This window comes from Pelobates fuscus, chromosome 4 (assembly GCF_036172605.1).
Source record: "Pelobates fuscus isolate aPelFus1 chromosome 4, aPelFus1.pri, whole genome shotgun sequence".
NCBI lineage: Eukaryota > Metazoa > Chordata > Amphibia > Anura > Pelobatidae > Pelobates > Pelobates fuscus.
The window spans coordinates 164,422,359-164,441,365 of record NC_086320.1 but is presented as its reverse complement, the minus strand read 5'-3'; the positions used below and the strand labels follow the sequence as shown (position 1 = coordinate 164,441,365).

The 19,007-nt window shown below is 37.4% G+C and overlaps 1 protein-coding gene across 1 annotated transcript in view; it reads right to left on the bottom strand.

Moving 5' to 3' along the window:
- LOC134609385 (uncharacterized) overlaps positions 1–19,007 on the bottom strand; it is a 180,543-nt gene that overhangs the window by 56,895 nt on the left and 104,641 nt on the right. The window contains exon 2 of the mRNA XM_063453061.1: positions 1,269–1,370. Coding sequence (XP_063309131.1) covers positions 1,269–1,370 — 102 coding nt within the window. The remainder of the gene's footprint in view (positions 1–1,268; positions 1,371–19,007) is intronic.

The window sequence follows — 19,007 nt, the reverse complement described above, 5'->3', positions numbered from 1 at the left end:
GGAGTGTAGAAAGGTAGACATACACAAGCGCCAGGGAGTACGGACACTCCGCACACAATAACACTGCACTACACAAAGCGCACCATAATGGTAACTGACACTGTGACCACACTACCGCTAGATACAACACAAATGGCAATCCACTGATGAGGACGACTGATAAATCCTACTTAGTCGTACACATCGCATGAGGCTATGACACGAGACACAGAAGGGGTGGAGGGAAGACCCGCTCAACCGGGACGGACCGGACAATCCAACACACATTAGGACCTAACACCACCCGTTCTACCCACACCCGACAACTAGACCAACACATTACTAGAATTGTTTATTCATGTTATATCTCGTTGAACTGAACACACAAAGCGAAGAATTCAGACAATAGGAGAATATGTATATAAGAGAAGGGACCTGCGAGTCCTCAACTGCTCTTGGCCTGCGTGCCACAATTATTACTTCACACAATCACCTAATACTATTGAATACATGTTTAATACGGGACCTGCGAGTCCCACACAGTTCATATTATGAAAATACATAACAAACAGTTGTTGTTAAAACTACAATAAAAACAAATTTACATAATGCACAGATTGCTGGAGTAAAAAGATCAGTCATGAGGTAAAGTTCAAAAGTGGAACAATCATCCGGAATATTCCATGGGTTTCCACGGAGACAGACGTACTTAGCAGTGCAGTGATGGTGGCTGTTTCATTACAGCTGCTTTAAATCTTCCCTTTTATTTTGTCAAATTCTCATGAGTTTAGAACAAAAACATTTCAACCAACTTTATCAGATTTTTGTTTTTTCAAGACGTGGAAATCTATATTTCAACTTTGCAACAACCAGATAATCGCAATAATGATGTAATTATTTTAATTTTATAGAATACTGCAGCTGTTTAAGTTTCAAATCAGTTCAATTAAATCTTCCACAAGTTCACAAAGGGAGTGGTTAATACACTTTAATTGCAAGTCAGAGTTAATGATCCGAATTGTCATCCTGAAAAATCTATAATAGTTGACAATAGAATTTGTGCACAGGGGAAAATGTGATTGTGAAATGTGTATCATTCACCCGTTGATGGCAAATGATGGGTTAACATTTGAAGAAGCAAAATGTTGCATTTGGGGTTTAATAAGTTTTTGAAAAGTACCCTCAGCCATTAGTTAAATAATTACATATCTCCTTATTGAGTGGATTCACCCTTGTATGTGGTTACATAACAGACTATCAGAGCAACAAGCCTCATTTCCATGATTTACCTAATTCTATCTCCTCTTGTTTGTTGGTCTTCAGCCCACATTGCTCTGGGGTTAAATCCTTATTCATTATTGAGACAAAATAATTTGCAATGCATTCATTTACTGTAATAAAAAGAGAGATATCTGTTACCGTTGTTTTTAATGCAAGAAAAATATGTCTATTATAATTTGCATTCTATATAAAATGTAGCTTAAATGAATCTATTATGAGGTAGCTTGTGGATGAAAAGCATATGATAACAACAACTCAAGTTATCACTATTATTACCATAGCACATTAATACATTACCGGAATATTACCTAAGCTTGGTGAAATTATCATTGTCTTTACTGATATTAGCTATTCATCATAGTAAGTAGGAGCATTCTGACCCATGCTGCTTGCTGCAAGCGAACTGCCTTTCCTTAGCCATATGCAGGTGCCCGAGCCATTGACATATTTTATATAATAACTAGACTTGTGCATTGCAAAAACAAAATTAATATGATCCAGTCTAATCATTTAATATATATATATATATAATCTAAATATTATGCATATAATTTGCAGTACAATGGTAGGAGCATTTTCAGGTCAAATGAGAACAAAGCAACAAGTAGAGGGAAAAAGAGGAGAAGCAGTTAAAAAAGTCTGTATTTACATATTAATATATATTTATATATATATATATATATATGGATAAATGAGGGGCAGACAACATTCAATATATATAAAATGTGCACGCCTATCTATTGCCCTATTGTGACTCATGAAACCAAGCCAGATGAATGCCGTTGGGGTACCTCAGGCATGTATGTACAAATCTTTGCACGCCAAAAAAAAAAAAAAGGAGGGGTAGAAAAAAACAACATATATATATAGTTTTTTTTTCTGCCCCTACTATTTTTCATTCTATTGGTCACTTCTTACCTTATCTGTGAATAAAATCAACATGGCACTTCAAAATCCAATAATTTGTTCTAAATTCAGACAAATTGTCATTGGGCCGAAAATGAATGTAGCCTAATACAAACTTGCTTGTTTTTTTATATGTAGGGATGGAGGTGAATTGACAATATGAACATAAAAAAGAGACGGTGGCCTTCATTTAATATTGTTGGAAAAGCTTTCCAAATGATTATACATGTTTGGATAAACTTTTAAACATAGCAAAATAGCAAAAATGTATTATATATATAAAAATATAAATATATTTAAAAATGTAAATATTTTTCATAATAATAAAAATAATTTCAAAGAGTTTTTCCAAAAATGTTGAATCTGTTGGAAAATGTATTCAACAATATTTGGTGCCTACTCTATGTACCCTATAAAATCTCGAACAATGCTCAAGGCATGTAAATACAATAGAAGGATTTGGTAGTCTAAAACAATTTTCGAGGTGATGGATGGAGATAATTACCAAACAATAAACAAATTCCTTTTTAATACGTAGATATGTTTAATGCGTAGATATTTAAAATATATATATATCTTTTAATTGCTCTTGTATTGCGTTCAAAACAAATATTTTCTGCAATTGTGTTCTATTTCTAAGCAAAATAAAGAATAATTAAATACGACCATATAGGTATGCAAAAGCTAACAATATATAGGAAAACACATATACATGATAACTCCTAAAATGATTGAAAAGTAAAAATAATCGTGTGACATAAAAAACAATCAGATGAACAGTAGCTGGAAATGTTTTGAATGTGCATTTTTGGTAATAGATTTATAAATATGTTGTGCCTAGAATTACTGTGAGAACAATATTAATATCAACCAAAAATATGGGTTAAATTATTTCCCTTATCACATTATTGCATTGAATCATTACTGCACTCAATAATCAGACTATTTTTCAGCCAGTATCATTACAACTCTGAACCCACTAGCAACAACAGATTTACCTTTCATGATACTCACCATCATACAATACTTAAGCCACATCAGAACTTCTAAGAAGCATAACAAGCCATCATACCACCTCTGGGCACACAGATACCTTCATCCAAAGAAGCATTATCATGATTTATAATAAACCGACTCAGTCCTAATACCATTAAATTTCATCAGCAGTATCACAAAACACGTAGAACAGAATGAGATCCCCATGCATTCCGTCTTAAATTAAATCTACCTTGAGGGCACAAAGAGATCTCCAACAGGCACAAATTCTAAACATTCACTGATCTCTCTTCAACAGCGTAAGAACCTACAATCAATAATAATGGATGCAGAAAGTAAGAATGCTTCATTTTCCAGCTGCTTTTTTAAACATTTAAGAATAGCCTTTGTTTGCAAGAAGGATGTGAGCTTTATTTATTTTTAGTTATATTAGTTTAGTCTTTAGAAATTGTTTTACACTTATTTGTAGAGTGTTACAAACCAGTATTATAAAGAATAGATTGTATTAATATTTATCACACAATAACTAGATTTTTTAAGGGATATAAAGTGATAGATGCACAATATCCCTAAAAAAATAAAAAAATACGTTGACATGTAAACATACACACAAAATAAAGAATCCCTAGACACTCTAAAATTTGTGAAGTCAGTGAACAAAGCAACATTCAATGTTAAGTCACTTAGCACTTTTAGTCTAATTTACATGACATTATGACACAGTATTTGTGATTAAAACTACTTATTGGAAATTAATATAATAAATCTACCTGTATACAGTAATAGATCTGTTTTATGACAATTATAAAATGCAATGTCTTAACGTTAAGCAATGTGTGAAGCGTTGATGATATTGATAATGAGCACTTACTAAAGTGGGATGCTCTATAGACCCCCAGTAATGATTAATACATTCTTAATTGACTGCCAAGCACTTTCCAAAACAAAACGAACAAAACATAGTGTTTTATACATTACATAGCAGGAAACACAATTAGCAACATTTTGGCTTACACAGGACCCTTTATCAAGCTTAAACATTGATATTTGAATGGTTGTGCTAGACACTAAATAAAAACACTATGCTATTTTTGGAGAGTGTTGGATCATTCTTTTTATTTGTAAGTTATCACTGATAATATTAACATCAGTTAGAAATGTGGAGTCTAAAGTTCAAATCATTGTATCATATATTATTGCTCTAAATGTAAATATGCACAACATTAAAACCACTGACAGTTGAAGTGAGTAACATTGATTATATCATTACAATGGCATTTGTCAAGGGGTGGGATATTCAAAGCAGCAAGTGAACAGTCAGTTATTGGATTTCATGTGTTGGAAGAAGGAAAAATGGACAAGTGAAACGATCTGAGTGACTTTGACAAAAGTCAAATAGTGATGGCTAGTCAACTGGGTCACAACATCTCCAAAACCAGCAAGTCTTGTGGGGTGTTCCGATATGCAGTGATTAGTATCTACCAAAAGTGGTGCAGGGAAGGACAACCAGTGAACTGGCATAAAGGTCCGCACCCAAGGTTCACTGATGCATGTGGGGAGCGAAGGCTAGCCTTTCTGGTCTCATCACACAGAAGAGCTACTGTAGTTTAAATTGCTGAAAAACATAATGCTTGCCATGATAGAAAGGTGTCAGTAACACACAGTGCATTGTCGTTTGCTGCATATGGAGCTGTGTATCTGACCTGTCAGAGTGTCCATGATGACCTATGTCAACTAACTAAAGTTCCTTCAATGGGGACATGAGCTTCAGAACTGGACCATGGAGAAATTAAATGTTGACTGGTCTGAATAACGTTTTCTTTTAGATCAGGTGAATGGCCAGGTAGTTGTCTGTCATCTATGGATGGCAGCAGGATGCATTATGGGAAGAAAGCAAGCCAACTGTGGCAGTGTTATTCTCTTGGCAATGTTCTGCTGGGAAACCTTGGGCCATGGCATTCATCTAGATGTTACTTTGACATATGCCACCCATCCAGAGATTGTTGCAGACCACATGCCCCTCTTCATGGCAATATTGTTCCCTGGAAGTGGCTCTTTCAACAGGATAAACACACACTGCTACAATGCAAACTTGTTTCAGGAAAGGTTTGAGGAACATGAAAAAGAGTTAAAGATGCTGCTTTGGCCTCCAAATTCCCTAGATCTCAATCCAATTGGGAAGTGCTGAAAAAACAAATCAAATCCATGTAGGCCCCAACGTGCAACTTGCAGGACTTAAAAAAGATGACTTGCAGGACTTAAAAAAATGTGCCTTGATACATGAGATATGTTTTGGCAGCATGAGAAGGGACCTACATGATATTAAGTGAGTAATTTTAATGTTGTGGCTGGTCAGTACATAATGTAATGAAACTAAGATTTCCCAACAATGAATTATAACATTCCCTTATCTCATTGCAATTCTGAGCCTATATATTGACTATGTCTATTTGCTTGATGGAATTTAAATGAATCCACCTGTCCACTCACTTGGTGAAAAGCAAAAACATAGAATGAGTTTGAAAATAATAAATACAAGAAATAAAGCCTATGATCAGACAATGTTTTATTTACAATCACCCAGATATGAACAAAACTGCCTATTTTGATTTCAAGTCTTTCTTGAAAGGGGAATATAATTGGTATTGAAATAAGTGAAGAACCAATGGAGGTTGATTGTGTTGAACAGTGATGTAAAGTGCATTAAGAGGTGGCATACTGTTTCTGAAAGAAATACCACTTTATTTCATATGTATAAAGTGATTTGTGTAAAGCAAAGCACAAACTTCTACAAACAGACTATAATTCATTATTACAAGCAAGAAAATAAAGGTTACACTGAAAAACAATAAATGAGATTTGCAACATAATATTGTAATAATACATTTACAATAAATTATATATACAGCACCCAGATAATCTAAAGAAAGTAGTGCCTTCACAATGTTCTTAGAGAATGTTCTTCTGGCAAATGTTCTTAAGTATTGACATCTTCAGTATGATATAAAACAGATGGGATGCATCAATATTGTGTTGTGTTAAAAACACAAAATCTGAGACTTAATAAAATAAAGGACCACTCACATTTAATGGAGCTTAATTTAAGATCAAATTAATGCAGCATACAGTGGTACAATCCCTGCTTGTAAAAAAGCAGGAGGTATGTATCCTCAATATACTCAGATGGATTATGTAGCATCTCAAACAAAGAAAATTCAATAGTGTAAGTTGTCATGCTAGTATTGGGGTTTATATAATAAGCAAATGACCACTCACATATGCAAAAAGCTCACACATTTCAACATACAGCTGTATAATCCCCGCTTAGGGGTATACATTTGTTGGATCTCTTCAGAAACATCAGTGACATACAAAACACAATAGAAAGTGCATATAGTGCTCACTGTATCATTTGTAGAATAATAAACAAGAAAGCTAATTATAGTATCTAGAGTAATGGAAGTACTTTAGTTACTTTAATTGCTCAAGATAAGCATCATTCTTATTTATACATCTACAAGTAGCACAGTGAGAACTATGTGAACCTTTTGATTGTGTGTTTTATGTCACTACTGTTTTGGAAAGGAACCAACAACTGCATATCCTTATGCAAGGATTATACCCCTGTATGATGAAAGATCTGAGCTTGCTTGTGAGTGGCCATTTTGCTTATTATATATATTAACCAGTCATTTTTTCTTACTATAATGCATTTGCAAAACCTCTAATGAAAGATAATTTGAATATAAAGATATTTCTCAAAATGAAGCTTTAGTTGATGCTTACATTAGTTTCAGGGAAATTTCAAGTATTTTAAATACTATTATTTGGTATTTTTATAGCTTTAATATATTATGCAATGCTGTACAACAGTGTTTCCCAACCCAGTCCTCATGGCCCACCAACAGTCCAGGTTTTGTCAGTATCTTCATTGGAATAAAACAGGGAAATACATAAATCCTGCATTGTTGGTGGGCCATGAGAACTGGGTTGGGGACCACTGCTGTATAATAAAGAGAATAAAGACAAATAACAAATGCATACAGATACAAAAGGAACAGAAGACCATGTACATGAGCTTCCAATCTAGAACATGCAGTAGTTTAAAACAAAGTGCCTAGCAAGTTAACTTGTGAGTTCACAATCTAAATGGGGAGTTGGCGCATAAGGCTGAAGGGGAATTTGAAGTAATGGCCAGAGATCAGGAGAAATATGCAAATACAGTATTGCTTTTGAGGTAATTGAATAATTACAAATAGAGGCAGCTGCAGGATCATGCAATACAGAAAGGTGGAATAAGGGTGGGAGGAAGGGTTTATTTCCTGAGGGAATCGGGGGGTTGAATCTGGAGACCGAAAGAAATGGTAAAAAATCCTGAGAGCAGCCAACAGAGTTTTCTGGTGAGTAGGAGAGTGTAATGCTTCGAATTTGCTGATTGGAACTTAAAGGGACACTCCAGGCACCCAGACCACTTCTGCCCATTGGAGTGGTCTGGGTGCCAACCAGGGGTCAAGTCCTGGGGAAAAAAGTGTGGGAACTCACCCAAGATCCACTGCCCCCCCCCCCCCCCCCCCCAAATAAATATAAATTTTGCAGAAAATTTTCAGTGCATTGAAATTCACAAGATTGGTTATGTTGCCTTTGAGACCGTATGGTAGCCCAGGAATAAGAATTACCCCCATGATGGCATACCATTTGCAAAAGTAGACAACCCAAAGTATTGCAATGGGGTTTGTCCAGTCTTTTTTAGTAACTGTGACTAAGTAGCTACTAAATAAGACTGAACATACCACATTTGCAATACCTTGGGTTGTCTACTATTGCAAATGGTGTGCCATCATGGGGGTAATTTTCATTCCTGGGCTACCGTACAGTCTCAAAGGCAACATAACCAACCTGGCAAATTTCAATTAGAAAAAAACTGAAAAGCAAGCTTTATATTTGACTCTGTAACTTTTGAAAACCCCATAAAACCTGTACATGAGGGGTACTGTTATACACGGGAGACTTCGATGAACACAAATATTAGTGTTTAAAAACAGTAAAACATATCACAACAATTATATCGTCCGTGTAAGTGCCATTTGTGTGTGAAAAATGCACTTTCACTGACGATATCATCGCTGTAATACATTTTACTGTTTGAAAACACTAATATGTGTGTTCAGCAAAGTCTTCCGAGTAAAACAGTACCCACCATGTACAGGTTTTAGGGTGTCTTGGAAAGTAACAGTTAAATATAGTGCTAACAAATTAAATTCCCTGGACTTTCAGCCTGGGTTGTCAGGCAGGTCCCACAAATTTTAATTAATAAAAATACCTAAATATATACGTAGATTATTTATATATATATATATATATATATATATATATATATATATATATATATATAATTTTTTCAAATTCTTTTTATTTATATATAGGTATATATAGTTATGTATATATATATATATATATATATATATATATTATTTGATTATACGTGTATTTTGATATATATATATATATATATATTAATTTTAAAATACAGTTAGAACGAATTTACACACACATATATTTATTTATTAATTTTATTTTTTAACGTATTTACATACTTATTTTATATTATATATAAATATATATATATATAATGAAAATTATATATATATTTAATTAATATCATTGTACGTGTACTCCAACCCCCTCTCCAACCACCCAGCCCCATCTGCATCCACCCTACCCCCCCTCCAACCACCCAGCCTCCATCTGCATCCACCCTACCCCCCTCCAACCACCCAGCCTCCATCTGCATCCACCCTACCCCCCCTCCAACCACCCAGCCCCCATCTGCATCCACCCTACCCCCCCCTCCAACCACCCAGCCCCCATCTGCATCCACCCTATCCCCCCTTCCAACCACCCAGCCCCCATCTGCATCCACCCTACCCCCCTCCAACCACCCAGCCTCCATCTGCATCCACCCTACCCCCCTCCAACCACCCAGCCTCCATCTGCATCCACCCTACCCCCCCCTCCAACCACCCAGCCCCCATCTGCATCCACCCTACCCCCCCTCCAACCACCCAGCCCCCATCTGCATCCACCCTATCCCCCCTCCAACCACCCAGCCCCCATCTGCATCCACCCGCTCCCCCCCCTCCAACCACCCAGCCCCCATCTGCATCCACCCCCTCCCCCCCCTCCAACCACCCAGCCCCCATCTGCATCCACCCCCTCCCCCCCTCCAACCACCCAGCCCCCATCTGCATCCCCCCCCCATCCAACCACCCAGCCTCCAATAGTAGTAAAATATACTTACAGTTCTGACTCAGGGCTGGCTTGGCCTCAGGGGTGCTGGCTGGCTTGGCCTCAGGGGTGGGTGCTGGCTGGCTTGGCTGTTGGCTTCTTCTCCCTCCTCCTAGCGTTACACTCCATGACTCCGCCTCCGCGTGACGTCACATCACTCCGCGTAGCCGCGTACGCAAAGGGCAGGGGAGGTCGGAGGAGGAACAACCCGGAAGTAAGTCCTCCGTCGTCCGTCCGCTCCTGAGTCCTGACTCCTTCACTATGCGACGCCGCGCCCGCTTGCATAGTGAAGGCTCTGCTCAGGAGGAGCACCGGCTGGGCTCAAAAGGCACCTGCCTTTGTCCTGCAGGAGCAAAGGGAACGGCGTTCCTGCCATGAAAAAAGTGCAGGAACGCCGTTCCCACGCGTTCCCGCAGGACTCGAGCCCTGGTGCCAACTCCCACTACCCTTAACCCTGCAACTGTAAATATTGCAGTTTTCATAAACTGCAATATTTACCTTGCAGGGTTAACTCCTCCTCTAGTGGCTGTCTTTGAGACAGCCACTAGAGGGCACTTCCGAGTTTATAGCACAGATTTCGTGTGCTATAGCGTGGCTTGACGTCCTCACGCTATGTGAGGACCTCCAGCGTCGCTGAAATCCCCATAGGAAAGCATTGAAAGCATTTTTCAATGCTTTCCTATAAGGAGGTCTAATGCGCATGCGTGGCATTGCCGGGCATGCGCATTAGGTCTCCCCCGCCGGCAGCCGCGCATGCACAATAGGTCTCCCCCGCCGGATGGCGTCGGCGGGGAAGAAGCGTTGGCAAACCCTGAACCAGCATCGAGGGACATCGGCCCTTGATACAGGTAAGTCACTGAAGGGGTTTTAACCCCTTTAGCAACTTGGCATGGGGGGTGGGAGGGAGAGGGGACCTGCAGTGCCAGGAAAAAGGTTTGTTTTCCTGGCACTGGAGAGTCCCTTTAAAACATTTTGGAAAATTGAAATAGACATGGTTTTGTCATTTTCACTATCTTATGGAAATGTACTCCTACTTTCTCTTACTGGAAAACTGTAAGCCCCTTAATCAATATTGTTATGGTGCCTGGAGTTCATGGGCACTGGGTCATGCATCCCTGATAAACAGTTTATTCACTGTTTGTCAGAGATTCCACGGTCCATGACAGGCTGCAGCATGGCCTCCAATGATGAAATGGCAGAGGCGGAGCTATGCTTCCATTCATTCCATAACAGAGGTTGCAGGCAATAATATGCTGAACATGTCAGCTGAGTGTTCTCAGCCAATCACTGCCCTCAAACAGTGGTATGAATTGGTGTGACATAAAGTAAAAGCATAACTCCATCTTAATGTCATTAGAGGCCAATAGTAATACGGGACCTGGCACCCATAGACTCCAGGCACCATATATACTTCAATCCTCTAGCCATCGAATTGATTATGGTTAACTACGGTGTTCTTTTAAGAAGATGATTTTAATGAAGAAAAACAGCAGGTTTTATCTATGGCCTTGGTTAAAAAAAATTGATAAACTTTTCAAATAATTTTTTTCTATAGAATAAAATAGCAAATATATATATATTTTTTTAATCTAAATATTACAAGATTAAAATATATAACAAAACAATAAATCATGTTAAAATGTTGTTTACAAATGCAACATAATTTGAACAACATTCAAAATTATTAAATTGGGGCCAATGTTGAGAATTGTGGATTGAAGATTAAGCAGCAAAGTAGTTAGATATTCAAAACTCTATTCACAATTTTATAAAGAGAATTTAGAAATTAAGACATTGACTATTTTTGCTATTTCAGTTAATTATTGAGTAAAAAATATGACATCATGTTATCATTACAAAAGCTATGTTATACATTGATATATATAGTTATTATATTGTTTAGTTAATATATAAACATTTTGCATCTTTCACATTTTTAGATATGTTCTGTAAATCAAATGGTAAAAATCACTATTAAATCCATGTTGAAACACTACAAAATGTGAAAATTCCCAAGAGAGAGGTTGCCTGCTTATGTAAGACACTGCATTTATGCATTATAAAAAAATATTAATCATAGTTACATTTTGAGTTATGCATTTAATTGATTTTGTTCTATTTTAGCTTTATTATATTGTTATTGATCATACATTTTTCCATTTTATGTATATGCAATTTAAAGATAATTAAAGTATGCATTGTGTTTGTGCTATATATTGTTGCACTATTGTATACTATATAAGATATACACTTAATTTAGAAAACAAATGTGAAATTATCAAAATTGTGTGGCGTAAAAAAATTAAGTTACATAAAGGGTTAATACAGTAATCTGTACATCCCATACTGTATATTTTTTCTGGAGGGGCAGGGAGGGACAAACAATAATGGAAGGAGTAGTTCCTATTCTCAAAGACTAAATGAAACCTTGATAAGAAGCTGGGTTTAATTTATATTTCTGGACTGGCACATTTTAGCTGTCAGTCTTGGTTCTATCAATGTAGTAAGTACAAGGACTGAAAATCTGCTTTACCTTGAGGTCTCAATAAAGAAAAATAAATGAGTTTCATTTTTTTCTACTTTATCTGTCAACAACTACCAGGTTGGTATGAATCTTGGCAGTATGTAATCAAAGTCTTATGTACTGCAATAAAATAGCTATTCCACTACATTCAATGTAATTGTTTTCCTCTAGCACAAGGCCATCTGATGCTATATGTTTACTAACCCATATGTTGGTAGACAAAAAGAATAGGGTACATAATATCATGTTTAATCTTCTTTTCTGTGCTTATATAGGATAGACATATTTTATATGCATTTGTTTATAGTTTAACTGTCTACTGTCTACTGTATTACATTATTCTATTCTACAAAAAGGCCATTTATAAGCAAAAAGCTAATATTTCAATTACACAAATGTGATAACCATCAAAAAATGAATATGTCTGCATGCCTTCTTTTTAATTGCTAATTATTTAATAAATAAGTATAATGAAGCAAAAAAGTATACATTAGCTGAAGCTTTAAATATGTGCTAGACATATGTATTACTCATCTGGTAAAAACAAACAAGGATTTATTCCATGTGTAAATACAAGACAATAATAAGTCTGAAAAATATAGCAAAAGCAACAAAATAGTACAATCTGTGAAGCGATAAATTAATTCTATCAACATTGTCTACGTTCCTAAGCATTTATTGCTCAATGGATTGAAGGGATACTCCAATTACCAATACTCCAATAAACACTCCAATATTCCAATAATACTCCAATAACCACTATAGATCTCTGTGGAGGTTATGGTGCCAGGAGCACCCTGTCTCTGTATCATAGTAAGCAGTCAAACTGCTTTAGTATGGTTTGCCAAATTACCCACATCCTGCTGGGCATTTGTGGCTAATCCCAGTAATTTGGCCTTCTCAAGCAGGAGAAACTGGATGTCTGTAGAATAACGCATGGTCAATAGAGGACCTGGCTCATTGACTGAGATCACTTGGCTAAAGCTTCCACCAGTGACCTTGGTCCTTTATTGCCCTGCTTTGTTCCGTAGAACAATCTGGATTGTACTATAGAGCAAAGCACCAGTTTAATGAAATGTCTTCAATGCTCTTGTTATTATTATTATTATTATGAATGTAGATAGCTCTGACATATTCAGCAATGCTTTTCAGTTATACAGTAAGGATATATAACAGCAAGTAATTGATAGATAAAATGATGTTGGATACAAGAGATGAAGAGAGACTTGACTGCTGACTCCTTCGATCACCAAATCCCGTTACCCTTCCATTCCCAATAAGTAACTCAACACCATATTAAGTGGGTAAGGGCAACGGCCACCGCTTTATTTAAACCAGCACAACCAAATACTGTCAGCTGCTCGTTTTTACCCAGTAGACAGGTACACTTTAAACTTCTTCCAGAACCTCTTCAGCCTGTCCTTCGTCATCAATCAAATTCAGGCTGTGACTCCCCAAGCCCATCCGGGCATTATTCATTTACCAAACTTGCAGGCCCAGGAAACCCACAGCTGTGACAAAATAAAAAAACTGAGAAAAAACAACACAAAACAACAATTCCAGAACAGAACCATTGGGGAGGGTGGGTGAGGAAAGACACTGCCAGGCGCCCTCAGCATTGTTCACCAGTAATCTGGTAATTTTCCCAGAATTCCCTGCTTCCAACTGTAAACCAACTGTATCCATTTGGTTGCTATGCCAACCCCTCAGGGCAGCAGTCATGCTCCTCCCTCCTTATTCGCTCCGGGGGTTGGCCTTGCTTAAACGAGCGCATAAACCAGTACTGTACAGAGTAAAGGATCAGAAGGTGGGTGAGGATGACAGGTGTGATACCAGTATCTAGTTAAGCATGTAAAAGTGGTGTGTGCAGTAGCCATACTATGGAAGACAAGAAGTGGACTGAGGATGCAGAGGTTATTTGTTGAGGTACAGTAAGACTGTTGTAATAAGAGAAATTACCCAAGATAAGCTTTATTAAAGAGAAGAGTATTTGATTTATTAAAGGACTGGAGCCCAGGATAAGGTTTAATAGGGTGAGTATCTTCTAGACATGTGCAATTTGTTTCAGTCCAAATTTAAATTCGGCCGAATTTCGGCAATTCGGACTTTCAGATGCTTCCGAATGTCCGAATTGCTGAAGTTCCAAATTTCGGAAGTGCCTAACCAAACCAAATGTTTTGCCCATACACATCCCTAGTATCTTCTTTATGGTTATGTAGGCAAAGTTCTTAATAGTCTATCCTGAATACATGGAAGAATTTGTCTCTATCATCATCATATGGTGCACCTTTGGCTGTTTTTACTAACATAAATATGTTTCTCTTTTTATTTGTACTCATTGCATAAAAAGCGAATACAAAATAAATGCTAAACAGTGCTAAATTCATTAGCGTTTTATATAACCTATGTAGTTTATTATTATAGTTCTGCATAAAAATGCATTTGTAATTTTTCAAATTTTGCTGCCAGCGAGACTTTTGGGGTGTATAATAATCTTTCATTTGATAAATATTGATAGCAGCATATATCATAATTTTACTATTATGATGTTTTTCTAGAGCACTTTACCATTTTATCTTTAGTCCATAAGCACCTTATATTTAACTGTCAACAAAAGGAAATTGGTCACCATTTTTTTATATGGACACTTAGTTTACTTTACTGTCATTCTTTTCCCTTGTTTGTATATAATATATATTTTTAAATGTATTTATATATTTTTACAACTTTCTTCTGACACTCTCTGACCATTTACTTGTGTGAGCTGCCACTTTATACAATCTTGGTTTGGAATCAGCCTTTAATCACCCAAAGATCGTTTTCACTGGAATGGCTGCCGCTCTTTCACAGTGCAATAATATCACCTGTTAATATCCTGTAAGCTGAGCACAGACGGGCAGTTTTCCAACAGTTTTGTTTGCCTATGCTGTGTCTTGGGCCCACAGTACTTGTGGCTGCTGTTCTTCTGTGTGTTGTTGATAAGCTTTTTATTTTGTTAGAAACACATTGTTGTACAGCTGCACACCAACTACTCTGCTTTTCCACAGTATCTCCTTGATACTGAATTCAAGTATCAGCCATGGAGACTTTCAATCCAACTATGTATATGTGCAGCACTTCCTGTTTTAAGCAGGTGTCAACAGAGGAGGCTCGGGCCTGGAAATGTGTTGCAAAAAATAGTGCTTTTTTGGTATATGAATCATGTATAGGATGGTCAAAAAGGTAGAATAATCCACATTGATGTGTCCCTTTAAGAATAACAACTGCTTTAAATGATAATACAACACTGCATGTATAACCAGCCAAAAATGTGGCCTTAAACAATTAATTCCAATGATTACATTATTTCTTGCTCCTAATATTTCATACCTAGGGAAAGAAATGCTATAATGGATTAAAAAGTAATCTATTTTAAAGCCTTTAGGGATTTACAAGTATAGTACTGTATGATTATTTGAAGCCAATTGCATAGTGCCAAAGGTAATTTGTTAATAGCTTAGAATTAAAAGTTGAGCGCTAATCATTCATATTCTGCTTTGAAAAAACATGAACATATTTAAATTTAATAGGTCCGTGTGGAATTATCATCTAGTTAAATTGCACTGTAAATATGTTAAGAAGACTGTCAAACAAGTATAATTGTTGTCTCACTGTTGCTTATAATTAAATCTTAAATACAATGCATGCAAGGCCTTTCTGTGTTATACAAAAAAATAAACAAATTACAATTGTTAGCCTGTAAAATATGATTTTATGGAAAATATGAGTAGAGGATTAAAGATGTCTCTAAGCTTCTAAATCAGTGGAAAAATACAGTGCCATTTTTTTTCCAAAAGAATATCAAAATGTAAATGTTTTATTTTTTGTTATTAGTAGTGCTGAGTGGGTTTTACATATAGGGTTCTAGACAATAGAGTCCCATGTTTCAATGGACAATTGAATTAATAAATGAAAATGAGTTATAAAATATAATTTAAAACAGGCTTGCCTCTATTTTTTTTTTTTTTTTTTTTTTACAGTCGCTCAGTTCAGTAACAGAAAAGCGTGATAAACAAAATTAACCTTTTAACTAATTTATGGAGAAGGGATTTACGGACCCCTTGCTTTTTCAAGATAATAGAACTCAACTCTTACTACAAGAGATGGAATCATAGGAATATAAGGATCCAGAACCCTTATTTAAATACAACAATGTTTTTTGTAATTGCAGCAAATGCACAGTAGTGTTTTTCCAAAGGTCTTTGTCATGTTAATACATACTTTGGTAAAACTTAATTACATAGCATATACATAATTAACATTAAGGAAGAGGTGTGAGTGTTGGAGGTCATCATCATAGTAATACCACAAAGTATACAAGTGTATTGTGCAAGGGTGTTGCTAGGTCCCAAAAATACCCACACTGAAGCCCAAACCAAAACGTGATGGCTCGTCCCACAAGAGCCTGCCCTTGAACACACCCTTTAATTCTCTTAATTTCTACAACTTTCCAACCTCCACAAACAGCAGATAAATATACTCAGCATAACATTTAATTCAACTATTATGCTGATCATTTGACATGGTGCTTTGAGGATGAAAAGAAGATTATTGCAACATTACAATTATTTGGCCAATGAAGATCAAACTTACCATGCAATAAATGCCAATGGCACCCATGCCAACCTGACTCTCTCTATTCAACCACCTACAACAAAGACAAAAATGTCTGCATAATTATTAATTTAACTGATAATTGTATTAATTATTTTCCATTGTGCTGTGAAGGTGAAAAGAAAATCTAGCATGCTGCCTTAGGACCTACAATAGTTGCAAATAGAACCCATGACAATTTGCATTTAAGTATTCTATTATAGATATCCACCCAAGCACAGCATACATAAATAATCCGAATATTTATTAATGCACTTAAAGCGTGTTGTATACATTTGCTACAAAGGTGAAGATTTATGGGTGTAACGAAATATGAAAGAGAAGAATGGTATGTAGAGAGATCTTTCTCTCCTTCTAACTAGGAGGCAGCATGATTAAAGTAAAATGGAGCTTCTAGCTATTGCTGCATCATGCTACTGGGACGTGCAAGCTGGCATTTCGCTTACCATAAGTGTGCAAATGAGGAGGAATGAGACTAGGACAGATAGTTCTATGAAAGTGAGTATGACCATCCCCTCTCCTCCCCCCAATATTGGCATTCTGAGAAGTGGGGCACCATCGGAGGGGTAAAGGGGGTGGGCTAGTGACATGATTGTATCACTGGCTCCACCTAAAAGAGGCATATGTGCTAAGAATGTAGGCAGGAAATACTGACATGTCAGTTTGGTGTGAATATGCACCAGTCTGCCTGCCAATCAAGCAGGCCAGCTCACCAATGGCAGACTATGAAGGGAGCACTGTTTTGGTGTTCTCTGCAGTGTCCTATAGCCCTGAGTGTAGTGCAAGCATGTCTAATGCTCTTCAGAAACAGTTCCCTGGTGTATCCAAAAGCGTGATACCAAGGAACAAAGTCAGTGGGACAGGATATACAAATATGGATTGTCCCGAAATCAGGATAGTTGGGAGGCATGAGTGTCATGAACGCACCCTACTCCCAGAGTCTGCGTGACTTAGTTGTGGTGGTGAAAGGGTTAAAGTTCACTAGACCTGAAAAATAGCCAAAGTGCATACAAAAATAGATCACAAACAAAGTTTTTACACCAACAACAGATAAAAACAAAAAGGATTAATTAACAGAAGTCCAAATTACTTACTCACTTAGGTCTTAAAAGTAAAACTTCTGCCAGGGGGTCTATGGCAAGGAAATATGGTGGCTCACTCAAAATTAGATTGATATATACCCTCTGGATTCATTTCAAGTTTCCAAGCCGGGCCCAGAGGTGGAGATAAGGCATATCTATAGAAACTATAAGCAGTGGTGTATTTTGGATCTGTGCTGCCCTAGGCATGATGGAACTCGGGCACCCCCTAATTTACATTTGCCCCATCCCTTCCTGTCAATGCCAAACCTCTTCCTGTTAAAGACTAACACACACACTTTGACTGACAGACACACACTCTTAGATACACTGACATGCACACACACACACTGATTTGACACAATCTGACAGACACACACAATCATCGACTCAATCACAGACACACACAATTACTGACATACACACACAATGACGCAGACACACACACTCACTCACTGACACACACACACACACTCACAGACACACACACTGACAGGCATACACAATCACTCAGACACACATTCACTGACCGACACACTCACTCACAGACCAGACACATACTGACAGACACACACAATTACTCAGACACACAGGCTCCCTCGCAGACACACACACTCACAGACACACTTACAGACAGACAGACAGACACACACACACACAGATACACAGGCACCCTCGCAGACACACACAATCACTCAGACACACAGGCTCCCTCACAGACACACACTGACTTTTATACTAAAAGAAGCAGCAATTCGTGAGTTTACTCATTCGGATGAAACCGGAACCCGGGAACACGTGGAAACTCACGAACGGTCACGAACCGGTGAATGGGCACGGATTATGCACTTTTAAAGCGAAGTACATTGAAAGAGTTACTAGAGGCAAGAGGAACAATAGCCAGCAACAAGGCAAAGGCTATACTAATTGCAGAGCTGATGGAAGGAGACAGAGCCGCAGCTGCTGCAGCACCTCCAAGGGAGGAGGAGCCAAATGAATTTGCAAAATAATATAGGAGCAGGGTGGCTCTACTTCCAACAGCACCATCTGATGAGATGGCCAACAGGATTTTTGCAGATGTGCAGGAATACATCATGCTTCGGAGGTCGCAGATGAACCAGCAAACAGGAGAAAGAGCCACGACGCCTGTTAACATCATTCCAGGGAAAGCTAAAATTCCCTACCAAGCTTTTAAGAGTTATTCGGAAGCGGATGGTGGGGTAGATTACTGCCTGCAGGACTTTGAAAGGTTGTGCCAACTACACAACATCAGTGAGGCCGACCGGGTACCGCTATTAGCAGGG